Source organism: Orcinus orca, chromosome 2, assembly GCF_937001465.1.
Source record: "Orcinus orca chromosome 2, mOrcOrc1.1, whole genome shotgun sequence".
Lineage (NCBI taxonomy): Eukaryota > Metazoa > Chordata > Mammalia > Artiodactyla > Delphinidae > Orcinus > Orcinus orca.
Genome location: NC_064560.1, coordinates 190,191,780 through 190,212,282, shown reverse-complemented (window position 1 = coordinate 190,212,282; position 20,503 = coordinate 190,191,780). Strand labels below are relative to the sequence as shown.

The window sequence follows — 20,503 nt, the reverse complement described above, 5'->3', positions numbered from 1 at the left end:
TAGTCAAACTGCAATGTAATTTTTTTTTTATTATTATTTGGTTGCATTGGGTCTTTGTAGCATGTGGGATCTTTCGTTGTGGCAAGCGGGCTCTCCATCGCTGTGCACAGGCTTCTCTCTAGTTTGTGGTGTGCGGGCTCTAGAGCACGCAGGCTCACCAGTTGCAGCACACGGGCCCAGTTGCCCCGCAGCATGCGGGATCCTAGTTCCCCGGCCAGGGATCGAACCCACGTCCCCTGCACTGGAAGGCAGACTCCTAACCACTGGACCACCAGGGAACTCCCATGCAATGTAATGTTTTAACAAAGATATTTTTCTCCGAGGAGGCCCAAAGGTAATAAGATAAGCAGAAATAGCATTTTTTATTGTTCATTCAGTATATATCTTAACTCACTAATTGAGTGGGGTTTTGTTTTGTTTTGTTTGCAGTGTATTAAGGGGCTGATATCTTTTCAAATTGTACAACTTCCTTCTTACTTAGATGAAAAATCTTTCAGAGATAACCTCCTATGGTTAATTCTTGATTAACAGAAATACCACAATATCTTAGACATAGTATGTACTCAATAAATATTTTTAAAATATTGGACTGTTTACCTAAGCATTAAACTGAATGATGGTTTATGCTCCTTTCTTTTCTTTAATTTTCTGTTAGCAAGTCATCTTACCATTTGTAATCATTTCACAAATGTAGGAAAGGGAAGGAGAAGGGAACACTCAAAATCAGTTAGCTGTCCCCAACTCTTATAAAAATTTAAAGTTTTTAAACATTTTAAATTATGGACTACTAAGAAGTCTAAGAACTTAAAAAAATTAAAATTATTTGACTTTTCATGTTCAAACAAAGTCATCACCTAACTGAAAAATGAACTAGTCAATCTTTATGCAAATTATTTAAATGATCAATAAGTTCATTATTTATTAAGTCAATCATGTGAATATAAGAGAGGAAAGGACAGTGTATAATGACAGGGTAAGTGAATGCACGATTTTGTCAGTTAATGATAAAGACTGGCAAATCTGAGTGGTAGGCACATGTTATTTTCTATGTTTCACATTTTCAGTTATAAAAAGGTCTTAGTGACTCTAATGAAAGATCTATTAATAAGAAAATGTATCGTTGGCTTTTTCTTAGGAAAACACAACTGTAAAACTGGCAATCAGCAAAACTACCACTGAAGTTAGATGGTATGAAATTCTGGAGTAACTCACATCTCCTTGGGTGACTGGTTACAAGATACCTGTATAAGAAGCAAGCCCTAGAATACAGCAAATGCAGACTCAAATGGCATTTGATGAAAATTCTATATCACATTGAAAATAACTTACCTCACTACTCCAACAGTAGGATTCAGGTGAAAATACAGGAAAAGAAAGTCGTACTGTATCTCTAAAAAAAATGTAGTTTTACAATGGTATCTTTGCTCAAGTTGTGAATGCTGCTTCATACCTGATTCCTGAGTTTTTGAATTTCATCTTCTCGATCTTTAATTCTGCTTTGCAATGTGTTCTTTGTTCGATACAGATCTTCTTCCATGTAGTGGAATTCCTACAAAGTGAGGTACAAATAAACAAAAGCTAAGTCAGTGCTCCCTATGTCATCTCCAGTACCTGAAACAATGCTTGACACAAGGTAGGCACTTGATCAATATGTGCTGTGTGTATACTGAATGAGTAAATGAACAGACTTCAAGGGATCTGATGAAAAGTTAATACTTCAGCATGATGTATCAATTTGTATATGATGACTACCTAAGCACAAGTCTTTTTTTTTTAAAATAAATTTATTTATCTATTTATTTTTTGGCTGCGTTGGGTCTTCATTGCTGCGTGCGGGCTTTTCTCTAGTGGTGGTGAGCGGGGGCTACTCTTTGTTGCAGTGTGTGGGCTTCTCAATGCAGTGGCTTTTCTTGTTGCAGAGCACGGGTTCTAGGTGCGCGGGCTTCAGTAGTTGTGGCTCATGGGCTCTAGAGCTCAGGCTCAGTAGTTGTGGCACACGGGCTTAGCTGCTCTGCAGCATGTGGGATCTTCCTGGACCAGGGCTTGAACCCGAATCCCCTGCACTGGTAGGTGGATTCTTAACCACTGTGCCACCAGGGAAGTCCCAGAGCACAAGTCTTTACTGGTCATATGTTTTCATTTTTCTTGGGTAGAAAAATGTAGGAACAGAACTGCTGAATCATGAGACAAGTGTATGCCTAGCATAAAGGAAGAAAACCTGCCAAACTGTTCTCTGAATGCTTTTCAAAATACCTGTACCATTTTGCATTCCTACAGGAATATGAGAGAGTTCCGGTTCTTCCACATCCTTTCCAACATTTGGTACTGTCAGTCTCTGTAAGTGTGGCTATTCTAGTGGGCATGTAGTGATATCTCACTGTGGTTTCAATTTGCATGCCCCTGATGATTTTGGGCAGCTTTTCACGGGCTTATTTTTATCAGGCAATATCTTGCACCTGTTTTGCTCCATCACTGATAAAACACAGAGAGAGGAAAAAAAGAAATACCTCCAAATTCACTAACAACTGCACCAAACTAGTTTGTACGATGGACAGGATTGGTAAGAGTCAGGTGAGAATTAAAGAGTAAAGCAATGCCAGGAAAGAAAGAGTAAATCATTAAGTACCTTCAAAAGCATTATGTTTAACGGTGCAAAGTAAGGGGAGCTGTATGAAGAAGTAACGTGATATGGAATCAAACTGCTAGAGACTACTTTAGACATTTAGTTCAACCTGCTCACTTCACAGACTAAAAAAACTGAGATAAGTGAGAAAAGAGAAAATGAGGAAGGTAATTAGGTTAGGTAGGGGAATCATAATTTACAAGGTTTGCCCAGTTTCTTTTAAGCTCTAGGCTAGCATAAAATTTAAGGCTGAAATTTACTTAAATTACTTAAAGGACTATTTAATCCCAAGATTAAGTACTTCCAATTCAGAACATCTGATTACTAAATAAATAGCCTAGAGCTACATTCAGCTCCACTTTCCTCTACTTAATTCCCTCATTTTAGAAAAGGGCACTGCAAGTGGATGTGTAAAACCATCGGCCATAATAAAATGAAAGTTATCTCACTAAACATCAAGAACATCAAATTCTTGCCTTTTAATATATACTAGCTCCTTAAATAAATGAAAATGCAATTTCTGAAAGGAGAGCTAATCTTACAACCAAATAATCTAAGATAGCCTATGATGTACCCTACAGGTTGTTACTTGGTGAATTTTTCTCTTACTACTCAGGAAATCACTGTCATAATAAAAACAAACACTTCCCTGAAAATAGAACCAGTTTCAGAAATGATAAATCCTAATGAAAAAAATCTTCAAAGAATATAAGTATGCAAAGCTGGAAACGTTGTAAGTGATGCACTGAGAAATTTCAAAGCTTTCCCTTTTGTAAAATGAAGAGAAGAGTGATTTTATTGTGAAGATGAAATAAGATTATGTATACTAAGTACCTATAACAATGTTGTTACTCAGTAAATTATAGATGTTATGAATATTAAATATAGATTCTTATTGTGAAAATGTGACTGTAAACATGTTTAACTGTGTTAGTACTGAAACTATCATATAAGTACATTGAAGTAAAATAATTTGGCTTGGAGAGCAGACAACTGCTAATTGAATAATGAAATATAATTTTAAACATGATTTGTAAGTAAAGTCTGTTATAAGCGTTTTTTCTCAAAACAGAAAAAGCAGTCTATTATGGCACTAATGTTGTATTTATATTTCTATTAAATAAAGGTTACTACTGTTTCTAGAAAGTAAAAATCTGATAAAATACAAAAATCAATTGATGTTTTCAAGTGTTCTAACATACATACTCTGACAAGGAGATACAATAAAATACAGACAGAGCAGTAGAAAGAATTCTGGGCTCTGGGACAGGAATCCTGGATTCTATTCTATTCTCTAATTAGCTGTGTGATATTAAGCAAGTCTCAAAATCATTTTGTGTTGCTATAGTTCACCTGTTAAAACAAACAAACAACGAGGAGGGTGGGTTAGTAATAAGGTAGGAGGGACCTCTGAGCTCATCCTCTAAGAATTTCAGTAAGCTGCTTTACTAGAAGTCTCCTCATATGACCGCTAGTGGACAGTCTTCCTAGGTAATCATCAATCTAAAATCCTTACCTGCTTCTGTCGGTCCAATTCTGCCTCTAGTTCCTGTTTAGCTGCTTTTTGTCCAGCTATTTGGTCTTGCAGATCCTGTAATTGTTCTCTTGCTGATTCTGCTTCACTAACCTGCTGAGCCTCCATATCCTAAAAAGATGAACCGTACATGTGAAAGCAATAATGAACTGTTCAGTTCAGTATTTACTGAGTGATCATTATGTGCTGTGAACTGGGCTCAGCAAGCACAGGAGGGATAAAGATGAATGAGACACAGACGCAGACTAAACGGAGCACAAAAACTGGCACCTCCTTATATAACAGGGCAAATGGTGAGAGAGATGAACAGGATGCTGCAGCAGAAACCATTTGGTTTAATGACCGTGAGCAGACAGCGGCTCACTGGGAGATGTATCTCTCTATTCAAAAGCAACAATTTCAAGAAAAGAACTGTAACATAAAAAGGACTTCACTGCCTTAGTCCCCTGAAATTGCAGGTTATAATTAGTTTTTGTACATGTGTGGGTATCAACATACAGTAACATACAGTAAAAATAACTTTTCTCTCGTATCACCTGAGGTTAGTACGTTTCTTTTTTTAGCTCTATTACTATTATCTGTTTTCACATCTTCCCATATTTCTCACTCTAACTTCTTCACTTGGTGTCACTATTCTCACTTATTCAAACTCAAAAACCAGCTTCTAGATATCTGTGAAATCCACTAGTGGCAAAGAACATTGCTCTGGGTTTCTGTATTTTCCCTCTATGGGTTAATAAGCACAGTCCATTCATACAGTACTACATGAAACAAAACCGGCATCTTAACTTTGCTTTTTATCTTTTGGTACATTGTGTTATATGCTCATCTCCACAAACTCTGGCACTTCGCATATTGTTTGAAAGAACTGACAGATTAATGATACTCCCAGATAATCACAGTAAAAATACTCTAAATTCACACAACTTTGTGGACTTACTGGAAAACAGCAATAAGTTAAATTATTTTTCCCTACCATTTTCAGGGTGAGTAGAAAGTAGACTAATCTTTGTTATAAATTTGACTAAATCCGATGAATTCTCAAGAAAGAGGCAGTAAGTGCAGTGGTTAAGGATACATGTCCTGGAATCAGACAGACTGGGCTCTAATCCTGGCTCTGCTACTTTACAAGTCATGGCAAGTTACTTTCCTTCTCTGCACCTAAATTTCTTCAAACTGTAAAATGAGAATGGGTCATCTCCCTCACGGGGTTCTGGTACGGAATAAATGAAAGGACATATGTCGAGGGCTTTGTGCAGCGCTTGGCACATGAAGTGCTCAGCAAATGAAAGCTGCTATAATTAACAATTCTTCCATTTTGCCAGACCTAATCCTACAGTCCTTATTATCAATTTCATAAACTTCTTGAGAAAGGATAGGAAAATGTGTCAATGTCATCAATGATGCTGGGGTAGGGATGAGATATTAAAGTAAAACAAATCATATTTTTCATAATCTCAGGCAAAAGACAAGGAATAGGTAGGAAAAAGTTTAGCATTTATTCAATTTCAAATTCATGGGATTTAAGTCTTTGGAATTCAAAATTATTTAGAGAAAAAAGATCCTACACTTTGAAGGACAGTAAGAAAAAACCCCAGAAATAAGAGCAGCTACGATTTACTGAGCCTATTATGTGTCAGGAACAATGCTAGGCCCTTTATACATAGTATCCCTTATTCTCAAGAGAACCTTGTTCTCATCTGCAACCTACAGATGAGACAACTAAGGCTCACTGAGATGTGGTACCTGGTGTAAGGTAACACATCTACTAAGTGCCAAAGCCAGGATACAGGATCTGCATCTAGATCTGACAGTCAAACCCATGCCCCAGACAAGCCAACCCATTCTCACAACTTCCACACTTGCCACTGTTGTTCACGTACATCTTACAAATCAATAATTTCCTAAGTTAATGCATGGATAAGTATTCTTGGCAGAAAGTTGTTTTCTTTTTTTCTTTTTTAAGAACAGAAGGCTCATTACCCCACACTTTTATCTTTCCCATCCTCAGAGACCCCTCCTATGTCAAAGACCGCATGTTTAAGATAAATAAGTGGCCCAATTTGACCTTTCGATTAAATATATTAATTACGCAAACTATAAATTATAAGATTATGCATGAAACTATAAAAGATCATCCCTAAGCCCATTCTAATATTAGACAACACCCTAGTTTTAGAAACAAGCCCAAATCTAACTTGTTTTTAACCACTAGAATGTTAGGTCCATAAATATGAAGACTGTCTGGTTCTCTGTTATAGCTCTAAGCCTAGAAGATGCCTGGCACATGGCAAATACCTGGTAAGTATTTGCTGAATGAATGAATCTGGTTACCTATCTTTCTTATTCCTATAACTTTAAGTCAATCAATGGAAAAGAAACCTATTGTTTTAGATTCACTTCTATATGGTAACTAATATTCCCAAAGTTTCACACATTATTTCACCAATACACTTCCCCCAAAATACAGAATCCATCATGTCTCAAGCTACTAATACCTGAGGGTTAATGGCTATCTGTGAAGCTGAACAGTAATGTATCTTACCTGTAATTCAGATCTCAGCTGATGTATCTGACCCATCAGTTTCTGTATTTCCTCCCTTTGCATCTCCTTCTCATGCCGAAGTTCTTCTAGTTCCATGCTATTTGCAGTACTGCTATCTAGGCCTTCAAAACCAGATCCTTCCTTTAAGCTGTTAATCAATTTTTCTTTAGACTATCATAAAAAAAAGAATAGCAGAGATTAGCTTGTACACTGAATATCATCTACCACACACCAATTAAACTGTTATGGGAATATTCCAATTATATTCTCCACCAGAGAAAGTCCACAGAATGTTAAATCCATAGGGATAAAAATGCAACAGAGCTTTGCTGTACAGTGTTCTTGGACTGTAGTCCCCAGGACCATGTTATTGTTGAAAACTTGTTATTAACAAGATTCTTCTCATCCTTTCTTATACTTCCCCCCCCACAATCACATTCCACTCAACAAATATTTATGGAGAACCTACAATGGGTTTGGCACTATGCTAAGCGTCCTATGTAATAAAGACAACGTCACTCCAGACAGTACCCTCTGCCTTATAAACTAAAAGGGAAGTGACAAATATCCGATACAAGGCAAAGTTCTGAGCAGAAAAAAATACACTTCTGGGGAAGAGAAGGGTTTACTTGAAAGATAGCTCTTATACTGGTCCTGGAAAATGGCTAAGATTTTAAAAGGTGTAGAGAAAACAGAGGACAAAGCGTAAAATGAAAAAGCACAAGGGCCCAAGACTATCCTGGGATGCATTCAGACAAAATGTCAGGACCAGTGTGTGAGGGCTTCGGATACCAGGCTAAAATGTGTGAATTGTACTGGGCAGTCCAGAGCCAGTTACCAGGAAGTGGATAAGGAAGTGATATGACCAGAGGTGCGTTTGAGGAGGGTAACTCTGGCAGAGGTTTAAAGCGGTAGCTCACAAACTATCGTCGGTGGGCCAGATCTGGCCTGTGGCCTTTTTTTGTATAGCTCACTAAGCTAAGAATGGTTCTTTACATTTTCAAAGGATTATAAAAATGTAAAGACAAAGAATATGTGATGGAGATCACATACAGCCCTCAAAGTCTACAACAGGTACTATTTGGCCCCTTACAGAAAGTTTGCCGACACCTAGTATAAAAGATAAGTTGGAAGAAGAGATTTGACATGGGAAGACTAATTTAAAAAGTGCTGTAATCCTAGGCCAGTAATAAAAACAACCATTGGTTCCTTCACCATAAATATTTGAAAGTCACTCTCCTCCATCAAAAATAGTTTCTCCTTTTTATGGGTGATGTCTTCAAGCTTTTATGTATTTTTCAAATTTTCTATAATAAACATGATTAGATCTACATCTATATTTATACATTCATACCTCCATGTGGCTAAACAGCAGACCTCTCTACTGAGCTTCAGGCCTACATTTCTGATGGCCTTCCTGATACTTTCACCTCGATGTCACATCAATTTTGCAAACTCACCATAATTTATCATAATCTCCTTCAATCCTAAACTGCTGTCTTTCCTTTTTTCCCTTTTGTAGTAGTACATGGGAACATCATTCGTACACTCAAACCAGAAACCTGGAATCATCCTAGATTCCATTTACCTTTTTCTCTCTTCTTCCAATTAAATCTCCAAGTCTCACATATTCTACCTCCTACATTTCTCCTAGCAGTCCCTGGTTTGTCATCCTCACTGCCACAAACTCAGATCAGGTCCTCATAATTTCTTACCATTATTTTTTATAAAAGCCTCTTCATCATCTACATCTCACCATCCCACTCCTCATCCCTTCAATGTAGTCAACAATTTACTGAGAACCTACTAAGAGCCAGGCACTGTGCTGGGGATTCAACGATAAACAAGACAGACATCCAGCACCACCACCCCCAACCTCTTCATGGCTGCAGCAGTTCTTACACCCAGATCTGGTCATGCTGCTCAAGTCCTCTGAAACCTCCCCACCCCCTACCATCACCTAAAGCATAAAATCAAAACTCCTCTGCACGGTATGCAAGGCCTTCCACAATCTGGCATCTGCTGTCATTGAGTTTTCTCTCCCATCTCTTTATCTCTAATACTTGCTGCTCTAGCAACAGAGAACTAGCTGCAGTCTCCTTAATACACCATGTTCCCTCAGGCCCGCTATGCTCTGGCACAGGCTGTTCTACCTGAAATCTCCTCCCTACCATGAGTCTTCCTACTCATCCTTCAAGTTCCTCTTCATACAGCATCTCCAGTGATCCCTGACATCTCCAGGCAGGTTTTAAGGACTTCTTCTTTCAAGCTCCCATAGTTCTGCGTCAATAATTTCATTTTATCAATTGCCTCAGTGTTGTCCCACTAAACTGAATGCTCCCTTAAGAAAGAGGACACATCTTTTGAGCTCAGTATCCTCAGCACCTATCAAAGTGCCTAGTGAATAGTTAGGTGCTCAATTAAGTACCTCTTAGATGAATTAACAAATTACACTGATACAACACAAATAATTAGAAAGAAGAGTTTAGAGGAGATGGATATGATATTTCACGGAGGTAGAATAAAAAAGGGGGTCATAGCCAATAGGAGGCAGGCGCTAAAGGAAAAAGGTGGAGTCAAAATGCCACTGCAGTTTCAAGCTTCACTGCCTAGGAAGGTGGCCATATCACTCATGCAAACAGGAGAATGGAGGGGAAGCTGATTTGGGGGTTGGGACATCCCACACAGAGAAGCATGGCAGGCATTCAGAAACCAGGTGGGAAGCTGGAGCCATGCTGAAGTCACATCAATGACAGAAGCAGAGTATATGACAAAGCAAAATAAAAAAGAATAACAAAAAAGGACAGAAGAAGAGGACCCAAGAGAAACAGCAGTAAAGAGAAGACAGAGAGCTAAGGCAGTACAAGTAACATTAGAAGGCAACTTTCAAGAAGGTAGGAGGGTTCACAGGGTCAAAAAGCTCTACCAAAATCAAAGTGGATGGAAACTAGTAAGAGGACAGAAAGCATTTAGGTCACTTAAGACTTTTGAGAAGACAATTTCAGAAATGTAGTGGGGACAGAAATTACATAAAAGAGTTAAAGTTAACATTCTAAAATGAAGACAGCAGATTTTATACGTCTGGCAGATGTCGCACGTCTGGCATTAAAAGAAAGGAGAAGGACAGGGAAATGGATCAAAGTGGTCAAAAGAGCCAAAGCAATGTTTTTAACAGTTGTTATGTTCTTCCTTGTTGATCCTCTTTTGAATTTTTCAGAGTGACTGGTCTAGGCCTCCTCCAGCTCTCAGATCTCCTCTCCCAGCTTTTTCCCCCTCCCTTAGATCTAAGACTGTAGTCATCTAATGTAGCTTTCAACTTCTCTTTCCTTTGCCTTTCTTATCAGAGTGAAGATGTGCCCTTTCATTTTTTTGAGGGGGGGGGATAATTCTTCTGCCTGTGCATTGATTCCATCTCCTTTCACCTCATTTAAGCCCTTTCTCCATAAGTCTGTCCTCTTTCTTCCTCTGTATCTTTCTCTCTGCTGCCTTCTTCTGGCTCAGCTTGCTCAACAGCACATGGTTACTTAGTGGAAGAAAAAAGACCAGATCTTGAAACACCTAACTGAGGAAAAAACATTGCTTTTGGTGATTAAGGTGACAGGTTGAAGACCTGAACTAGGGAGTGGCAGAATGAATTTTTTTCTTAAAAGGAAAAAAGTGGTAGGAACAGGAGACATTTCATCTTTTTTATAATATTTCTAAGAAGAGCAAGACACCTGAAGCAAGCCAGCCCAGTCAAACGGGAACAAAGTATCTCACAGATCTATAAAAAGTCTCAGAATGTCTCTCAGTCATCTGGCCTATCTTAACATTCACACATGTGCATCTCACGCTTACCTGGAGTATTCTAGTAGCTTTTTGCTTGTAGTCAATTAATTCCTGCTTAGAGGACTCCAAGTTGGACTTAAGCATTTTGATTTGCTGCTGTAGCTCATCCGCTCTCTTCTTCTCATCTGAGTATTTTCTTTCCGCCAGGGTAACGGCTTCTGCCAAATTCTGGCGCTCCGCTCCCATTTTATTAAGGCGTGCAGAAAACTCACTCTGTGACAAAGTTTATATTATACTTATTGTATCATTTTGCTTTGAGGTATACTTTACAACCATCCATTTAGATATCTTATGGGATTTATTAGCTCAGCCCAACAACATAACAGGGAGGTAAAAAAAGTTCTTCATTTGTTAGGAACTGAAGAACAGGAACTCTAAGGTTGTGGTTCCCAAACACGGCAATTCATCAAAATCAGTGAGAGAGTCTGTTAAAAATACAGCTGCCCAAGGCCTTCCTTGGGCTTAAATGAATTGGAATTTCCAAGACTGGGCTTGGGAATCTGTTTTTTAAGAAGTTTCCCAGGTGAATCTGGTCACTTGGATACTAGGTCTGGTCTGACCTAGCTGATAAATGAATAAAGGTCTACAGAAAACTAGAAAGTCTATTAGAAAACAAATGGAAGACACAAGTACACAGCTACATCTTTTCTAATATCATGGCTAATGTTTTTCCTTTATTTCAGTTTTTCTAATAAAACTATTCCCTCTAATTTTTTTAGCTTAAGAAACTTTTAAAGTACACTCTAAAAAACACATGGTCTGTCCCTTAGCCTAAATTTACTTCTGAGAATTATTTACATTTTACCCTTATTTTCAAAAGCTCCCATCACCAAAAAACTCAGAAGGTAAGACAGAAGTCAGAAAGCTTTCATAGTTACACGCCAATAACTAAAGCCCACAAACCTTTGATCCAATATTAACTCCTGTTTGGAAGGAAAGGAGCAAGAGGACCACTCAGTGAGGCACACTGAGCATGTGAAATGTGTCTGCAACTGAGAAGTGCATTTTTAAGTTTGTTCATTTAAATTAGTTTAACATAAATACTGAAGCTCAATTCAATTAATAATAGATTTATGGAGATATAATTCACATTCCATAGAGTTCACCCTTTTAGGATGTACAATTCAATGTTTTCCTGAATACAATTCAGTGTAGTGTTCTCAGAGTTGTGCAACCATTGCCATTATCTAATTTCAGAACATTTTCACCGCAAATAGAAATCCTCTACCCATACGTCCCCCTCCCTCCCAGCCCCTGGCAACCATTTATCTACTTTCTTTCTCTATAGATTTGCCTATTCTGGACATTTCATACAAATGGAATCAACAATATGTGGCCTTTTGTGTCTGGCTTTCTTCACTTAGGATAATGTTTTAAAGGTTCATGCATGTTATAGCATGAGTCAATAATTCATTCCTCTTTATGGCTGAATGATATCTCCTTGTGCAGATATGCAACATTTTGTTTATCCATTCAGCAACTGATGGACATTGTGTTGTTTCCAGTTTGGGGCCATTATGAATAATGCTGCTATGAACATTCATGTAAAAGTTTTTGTGTGGACATGTATTTCCAATTTTCTTGGGTATATACCTCGGCGCAGAACTGCTGCAGCATATGGTGACCCTATGCTTAACTTTTTGAAGAACTGTTATTCTGAGTATGTTTAGAACAACTTTTTCACCTATAAATCTTATGAAATCTAAATACAGATCAAGTATTTCTAAAGAAAATTTAGCGAATGAATTGAGATGTGCTGTAAGTGTAAAACACACCATATTTTAAAGAATCAGTATGCAAAAAAGATGTAAAATATCTCATGAATAATTTTTAACATTAACTACATGATGAGATGATAGTACTTTGGGATATTTTACTGTGGTAAATAAAATATATTAATAAAAAATTTTAAAAGCCTATATTACCTGTTACTTACTTTTAGGGCTGAACTATTTTCACCTGTTGAAAAGACAGTGAGCCAGAGGTTCTCAACCCTGACTACCCATCAGCTACACCCGCAAATCGTGTAAATCCAAATCACCAACACCTATGCCCTACCTCACACGATGGGATCTGACTCCCTGGGAATGAAGACTCAGCATCAGAAAGTATTAAAACCACACAGGAGGTTCTAATGTGTAGACAGAGCTGAAAATCACGAAACTAGATGCAAAAATTCACTTAAGTGTAAAACTCTAAATAAACTTATGTACAACTTTCTCTTGAAATAACAGAACCAGATTAAATTGGAATCAGAAAAAGCTTAAATAAAAAGAATGAGATGCCTCAAATCAGTTTTTTTTTTTTTTTTTTTTTTGCGGTACTCGGGCCTCTCGCTGTTGTGGCCTCTCCTGTTGCGGAGCACAGGCTCCGGACGCGCAGGCTCAGCGGTCATGGCTCACGGGCCCAGCCGCTTCGCGGCATGTGGGATCTTCCCGGACCGGGGCACGAACCCGCGTCCCCTGCATTGGCAGGCAGACGCTCAACCACTGCGCCACCAGGGAAGCCCTCAAATCAGCTTTTAATCAAATAATGGTAATGCTGGCTGCACAACCAAATTAAATGAAAAGATGTATATATCTAATGAGTATTAAGTATTTTAATTGTTTTTCAACATAGAAAATTAAATTTAGCAAGGATCAAGCTAAATTTTCAAATACTTAGTTTTTGCCACAGAAACAGAATTTTCTGAAATGCACTGCAGAATTTTATTACAGTAAATATGTTAGGAACAGTGTAAAGCGATTCCTCCTCATCCAAATAATAAAAGAGACCTGCTGTCCCCATTCTAACCTGCATTTGTTTATAGCTCTCCTGCTCTCTCTTCAGAGTGGCATCTGCTTCATGCAATCTCTCCTGAAGAGTTTGTAGAGCTTGATTCTGCAGGCTACTACCTTCGCTGTGATCCTGCATTATTCTAAAAGAAAAGACATCACTTGAAATAACTCATTTCCACAGTATACAAATGAAAAGGTAGAATAATTTTTAGAGCACTGGCATATTAGCACAAAAAAGACGGTTTGACTAAAACATTCTTAGAGAAATCTTTTTCCCTTTCAATGGACTGTAACCTATATTTTTAGGTATCCAAATGTAAGCACACGCCACACATCATTGTATGTCAAAAGATTAATGACACTGCTCTTCAAATATTTTTAAATTCAGAATTTGCTAACAATGCATCTCAATATTCAGATAATAAATCCATTTTAACCACACACATTTCCAGCATTACCAAAAGCCACATTTTCTCTCTTGTAAATTTACGAAGTTAAATTTTGATAAGACAGTATTTACTACCATGTTTATCATTACTTGCATTGATAAACATTCTAGTTCATTTTCTCATTATTAATAGAGTTAGCTACCGTGATTTTTCACTCTGTAAGGCTTCCAGTGCTTCTGTGCGAGTATTCAGCAGCTGGTCAGCTTCTTGGAGTCTCACTTTCAGTACAGCCAGCTGGGAATCCTTTGCAGCCACCGCTTCAGTCAGGTCGTCTACTTGTGCTTGAAGTTCTCGAGTTATTCGATCACTCTTTGAATGGTCAACATTCCACTTTTCAACTCTTGCTCTTGTTTTGTTTAATTCTTTAAAGAAAAAAAGAAAAGGAAAGAAAATTCTCCATACAAGTAAACACATCTTTCTCAGAGCACACAAAGATTCTCCTCTGAATCCCTTTAGTACTTATTGCCAAAATTAGAAGCTTACAAATATCTTCAACTTTTTTGCTCCAAGAGGGACCTCCATTTTCCAAGGCCAACATTCATATCTATATTACAGTTAATTGGTTGGAAACAGGCAGGAAGCTAGCTGCTCTTCTACAAATGTCTTTTTCTGGAGATATGTCATAAAGCATTTGGGAGCCAAAATCAGTAGACAGCCGAGAGTTCACAAGATTAAAATGGTCAGTGGATTTCTGGAGTTCTGCTACAGATAGGAAAGAATGCACATCCAAATCAAGGGTAGACGATGTACACCCCAGTAAGACTAAAAGAAACAAAAACAAAACCTGAAGATAAACACTGGAAACAAATGTTTCTTTCAATTACTGTGGCAAAAAGATATTCTTTTAACCTAGAAAATTGGTGCAGACAGAGCAATGCAGTGCAGAGTGCCAACCAAAAAAAAAAAAAAAAAATTAAATACTGAAGCAAACTGTACAGGGTCTCTGGAAAAACTAATGTCTAAATTAGTCTGGGTTAAAGTGAAGCTTCTTCTAAAGTCAGTCTAACAAGGCTTACACTATCTTCCTATTCATGGTTTCTAAAGAATGACCAAATAAGCCAGTGTTCTGTTTCAGGTGGGTGGGAGGATGACTGTTCCCATTTCCAAATCTGGGCCCTATATTTCTGTGAAAACACTATTTTACAAGTCCCATCTAAAATCTTTCTAATAGTTTAGATATAATCAAGTTTTTAATTTATTTTTGAAATGCTAAACTCCTAACCCTGGGTAATTTAAATAAGGCTCTACCCTCTTGAGTTTCCTTGGATCTTTGAAGTAATGAGGCCATTTCTTGATTTAAAGACTGAACCTCATTCCTCAGCAGTTGATTCTCCAGTCGAAGATTAGACAGTTCATGTGATCTCCCATCATCTTTAGGCATTGGGTTGTGATCAGCACAGGCAGCACTTGATGATACATTTTCCTTTGAAGAAATCTCTTGGCCTTCATGGCCAGAATCTGAATTATTAGAGGCTTCTGTAAAAAAAGCAAATACATCTTTGTTACATTGGAATGCTCACTATATATGCACTAGTAGCTTACTGTGGTAGAATGCCTTTTGGCTCAAGTTGACTGCTATAGCTAAAACACCATAAAAAGTAAACTTAAATTTTTAATAGACTTCCCTCTGATGAAATTTCATTCTCATACATACAGCCTATAGATCTGTAAGGACCCTCAAAGTCTGGATACACTGAACAAATGGTGATAAAGAAAAGATACAAGAATACAGTTCTGGGAAGGGGGAAAAAAAAAAAAGCAGAGAAATTTACGTGGTTGGGTTTAGGTAAACAAGGGTTTTGGTCTCCCTTCTGTCTATGAATCATTTTTGAAAAAAAGGGAGAAGTTTCAACATTGAAAATACTGGAAAGGCATAAAAGAACAGCTGTGGGTTTCGAGGCAAGGAGAGTAATAACAGGTCAGAGCAATTTGTTATATACGAAACTGGAGTCTAAACTGCCTTACCCAAAGAGATACTCATTAATTCAGATACTCATTAATTCAGTTTCATCTTAGTTTTGTTACTAAATGTGATGCAAATACACTTTTTACTTACTCCAAAAAAATTAAGTATGTGCTAAAAAATGAACTATATCTAAATGAAAAAGTTCTCAACATCTTTAGTGATCAAGGAAATGCAAATTAAAACCAAAACAAGGACCAAAACACACCTGCTAGCTGGCTAAAATTAAAAAGACTACATAAAATGTTGGTGAAGATATGAAACAACTGGAACTCTTATAGACAGATTGCTGGTGGCAATATAAATGACATAAACACTGTGGGGAAGTATTCACAATTTCTTATGAAATTAAACATGTACCTACCTTTTGACCCAGTAATTCCATTCCTGGGTATTTACTGAACAGAAATAAAAACATTTTTCCACAAAAAGACAAGTACAAAAATGTTCATAGCACCTTTATTCACAAAAAACAAAAACTGGAAAATCCCCAATGTCCATAAAAGAGACTGGGTAAATTGTGGTATAATACTACACAATAAAAAAGAATTATTAATATACTCAATAACGCGAGTGAATCTCACTAACATGCTGAATGAAAGAAGTCAGCTAAGAAAGTATTCATACTATATGATCTCACTTTTTGCTGGCAAACGTGAAGTTTTAGAACAGACAAAAATAATCTAAGGGGAAAAAAATCAGAACAGTGGGTGCTTGGGGGATGGGTGGGGAGATTAACTAGAAAAGGACATGAGGCACTCTCTGGGGCAAAGGAAACATTCTTTATTGTGATAAAGGTGTGGGTTTCATAGGTGTAGCCATTTGTCTGTACAACTAAGATTTTCGCATTTCAATAACGTGTAAAAATGATGAGACAAACGGAAATTTGAATACTGACTAGATATTAGATGATACAAAGGAATTATTAATTTTATGGTGATAATGGCGTGATTGTTCGTTTTGAAAACTTGTATTTTTTAGAGTAAATAAAATATTTATAGAAGAAATGATATGAGATCTGTGATTTGCTCCAAAACAATTCTGTGGTGGGTAGAGGTAAAGAAAGAGATTGAAAATGAGATGTTATAAATGAAACAAGAATGGCTATGAGCTGTTGATTATCATCACTGGATAAAAGTTAATATGGGGGTTGAGGGGAACCATCAGTCTCTACTTTGGTATATTTGAAATTTCCAAAATAAAGATTTTTTTAATGAATAAAAATTGAGAAAATTTTAAAAATTATTTTTAATTTTATAAGATTTTAAAAAGAAATAAACTATATATCCAAACCTGTAAGATATATCTAAAGTAGTATTTAGACATTTATAGCCTTGAATATTTACATTAAAAATGACAGGAAGAAGTTCGGGTGGGGGGAGGAGTGGCAGCGGCCAGGCAGCCCAGCTTTGCAGGCTCTCAGCGGGGCCCGCAGGCACCCGGCACGGCACGCGCCGGCCCCGCCGCCACGATGCCCAAGAGGAAGGTCGGCTCCGCCGAGGGGGCGGCGAAGGAGGAGCCCAAGAGGAGGTCGGCGAGGTTGTCAGCTAAACCGGCTCCTGCAAAAGTGGAAACGAAGCCAAAAAAGGCGGCAGGAAAGGATAAATCTTTAGACAAAAACGTGCAAACAAAAGGGAAAAGGGGAGCAAAGGGAAAAGAGACTGAAGTGGCTAACCAAGAGACTAAAGAAGACGTACCTGCAGAAAACGGAGACACTAAAAACGAGGAGAGCCCAGCTTCTGATGAAGCAGGAGAGAAAGAAGCCAAGTCTGATTAATATCACACACCCGGTCCTATCAGTGGTCCCTGTCTCCCCTCTTGTACAATCCAGAGGAATATTTTTACCAACTGTTTTGTAAATGCAAGTTTTTTAGTAGCTCTAGAAATATTTTTTAAAAGGAGGGAATCCCACCTCATCCCATTTAAGTGTAAATGCTTTTTTTAAGAGGTGAAATAATTTGCTGGTTGTTTATTTTTTGGTACAACCAGAAAATAGTGGGATATTGAATATGGGAGGCTTTGATTGTCTTGGGTGTCAGCTTAACATTCCACAGATGGAGGGTAGCTTTTATATCCTATAATACAAAGCACACTAAATGTCAGTTTGAAGTCAGTTGTGCATTTAATGTCTTAAACACTTTAAATTACTTCTCTTCCCATGTTGTTTTTGGTAGAATTGTTTCCTAAAGCAAACCACTCACCCCTTGATCTTGGTTCTCCTGGGCAGAATTTTGTGCACTCTGTAACATCTTTGGTCGTGGTAGTCCAGTTCTTCTAGTAACTGTTAATGTGCTGTGAACGATGGACAATTTGAGTATGTAGTGTACATGATATTAAATTGTGAATTAGTGGGACTTACGATATAACAGCATTACCAATATTTGAAGATACTGGTACTTGATATCCTGTGAAGGAAAATTTGCCTCCAAATTTTAAGCTGGAAAGTCACTGGAATAACTGTTCAGAAAAGATTCACAACTGCACGATTTTTTAGATTTTTGGTACGTATGTTGAGAATTGTGTACAAATTGAAATGTCTGTGTACTGATCCTCAAAACAGCCAATAAAATTTCAATTATGAAAGAAAAATAAAAAGAAAGGTAGGGGGCTTCCCTGGTGGCACAGTGGTTGAGAATCCGCCTGCCAATGCAGGGGACACGGGATTGATCGCTGGTCCCGGAAGATCCCACGTGCCGCGGAGCAACTAAGCTCGTGTGCCGCAACTACTGAAGCCTGCACACCTAGAGCCTGTGCTCTGCAACAAGAGAAGGCACTGCAATGAGAAGGCAGCGCACTGCAAGGAGAAGGCAGCGCACCGCAACGAAGAGTAGGCTCTGCTCACCACCAACTAAAGAAAGCCCGCGCACAGCAACGAAGACCCAACGCAGCCAAAAATAAGTAAATAAAATATACTTTTTTAAAAATGAAAGGAATTAATGAGTTATGCACCCATCATAAGGATTACAAAAACAGCAAAATAAACCCAAAGAAAGCAGAATAATAAAGATCAGAAATTAACAAAATAGAAAAGAAACATACTAGAGGATCAACATAACCAAAAATGGTCTTCTGAGGGAGACACTGTAAACTACGTTATGTCAATAAATTTTTAAATGTACATGATGATGGAACGCATCAAACTGTATACGTTAAAAATGTGTAATTTACTGCATGTCAGTTATACTTCATTAATGCTGCTTTAAAAAAACAAACATTTAGCAGAGTGCCAAATATTGGTATTCTTCACGTGGTATTTGTGATCAAGCTTTGATTTCTGCAGGGTTACTATAAGTGATTAGTGTCTGACTGTGTTAACATTTCAGCTGTGACATTATTTTCCTGAAATTAAGTAAAATAAATATAATCCTCCCGAAAGTATATGAAATAGACAAATTCTTAGAAAAAAATATAACTTACCAAAAACAGATTTAAAAAGAAATGGAAAACCAATTGAATCAATACTTAAATCTTCCACTAAGAACACCCCAGACCCTGATGGTTTCACCAGTGAGTTCTAGCAAACATTTACTGAAAGTTAAGTTTGGTTTTAGGTTTAAGTAAATCAACTGATTTGTATACCATATTAATATTAAGAAGAAAAATCATGATATCTCAATACATACATGAAAAAAACACTGCTAAAATTCAACATAAAAACTCAAATTAGAAATACACAGAAACTTCCTTAACCCAATAAAAAGTACCTATGAAAAACTTAACACAAACTGAAACACTCAAAGCATTCTCTAAGACAAGGAACAAGACACAAAATTGGTTTTCAAGTACAAGCCAATGTAGTAAGGCAATAAAAAGAGTTTTTAAAAAGATAAAAGGGTTAAGCAGAAAACAGTCATTATCTACATATGGTATTATTGTGTTGTTGAAAATTTAAATGAACGTATAGAAAAATATGAAGCTTCAGAGCTATCTTAGGTTGCCGTGTGTGTGTGTGTGTGTGTGTGTGTGTGTGTGTGTGTGTGTGTGTGTATTTACAAAAACCTATAGACAGCAACAAACAGAAAGTAAAAAATTTTAAAGCATACCATTTTTAAGAGCTTTAAAAAATATAAACTACCCAGGAATAAATCTAACAAAAAGTATGTAAGACACTGATGGAAGAAACAATAAAATCTTAATGAAAGACATCTAAAAAATAATTATACCATGTTAATAAGTTAGAAGATTCTATGTTGTAAAGATGCTGATTCTCACCAAACTATCTGTATGTCAGTAGAAGCAATGGACTCCTAGTAAAGACCAACAGAATTTTTGTGGAACTTGGCAAGCAAATTCTAAGATGCATATGGAAGTACAAAAGTCCCAAGAATACCCAAAACATTCTTGGAGAAGGACAAGGTGGTAGAATCTGCTCTTTGAGATATAAAGACATATTATAAAACCACGTTAATTAAGACAATGTGGCACTGACATAAAGACAAATAAACCAATGAAACAGAATTAAGTGTCAGAAACATACCAACATATAGATGGATATTTGATATATGACAGAGGTGGTATTGCAGATTAACAGGGAAAGGAAATATTTTCAATAAATGGTGCTGGGATAACTGATTTCCATTTGGGAAAAAAAGGGAACTAGATGCCTACCTCACACCATACATAAAAAACAACTTTAGGTAAACATCTAAATGTGAAAGGCGAAAGTATAAAGCCTTTTCCTATAATACAGAAAAATACCTTTATGACCTCAGGATAGGAAAAGATTTTCTAAGACCCAAAAGACACAAACCATAAAGAAAAAATTGATAAATCATTATATTAAG

General features: G+C 37.2%; 3 protein-coding genes across 6 annotated transcripts in view; 1 reads left to right on the top strand and 2 right to left on the bottom strand.

Moving 5' to 3' along the window:
- SLC24A4 (solute carrier family 24 member 4) overlaps positions 1–20,503 on the bottom strand; it is a 640,065-nt gene that overhangs the window by 228,610 nt on the left and 390,952 nt on the right. The window lies entirely within an intron of this gene.
- Positions 1–20,503, bottom strand: part of GOLGA5 (golgin A5) — a 35,646-nt gene that overhangs the window by 9,309 nt on the left and 5,834 nt on the right. For all 4 annotated transcript variants that reach the window (XM_033419128.2, XM_049706582.1, XM_049706581.1 and 1 more), the window contains exons 3-9: positions 15,005–15,232; positions 13,899–14,118; positions 13,324–13,447; positions 10,540–10,743; positions 6,703–6,873; positions 4,140–4,268; positions 1,451–1,549 (exon numbers count right to left, since the gene is read on the bottom strand). In XM_033419128.2, coding sequence (XP_033275019.1) covers positions 1,451–1,549; positions 4,140–4,268; positions 6,703–6,873; positions 10,540–10,743; positions 13,324–13,447; positions 13,899–14,118; positions 15,005–15,232 — 1,175 coding nt within the window. The remainder of the gene's footprint in view (positions 1–1,450; positions 1,550–4,139; positions 4,269–6,702; positions 6,874–10,539; positions 10,744–13,323; positions 13,448–13,898; positions 14,119–15,004; positions 15,233–20,503) is intronic.
- Positions 16,909–17,595, top strand: LOC101269835 (non-histone chromosomal protein HMG-14-like). Its single transcript, XM_033419144.2, has one exon. The coding sequence runs from the start codon at positions 17,191–17,193 to the stop codon at positions 17,494–17,496; it is 306 nt and encodes a 101-aa protein (XP_033275035.1). The 5' UTR covers positions 16,909–17,190; the 3' UTR covers positions 17,497–17,595.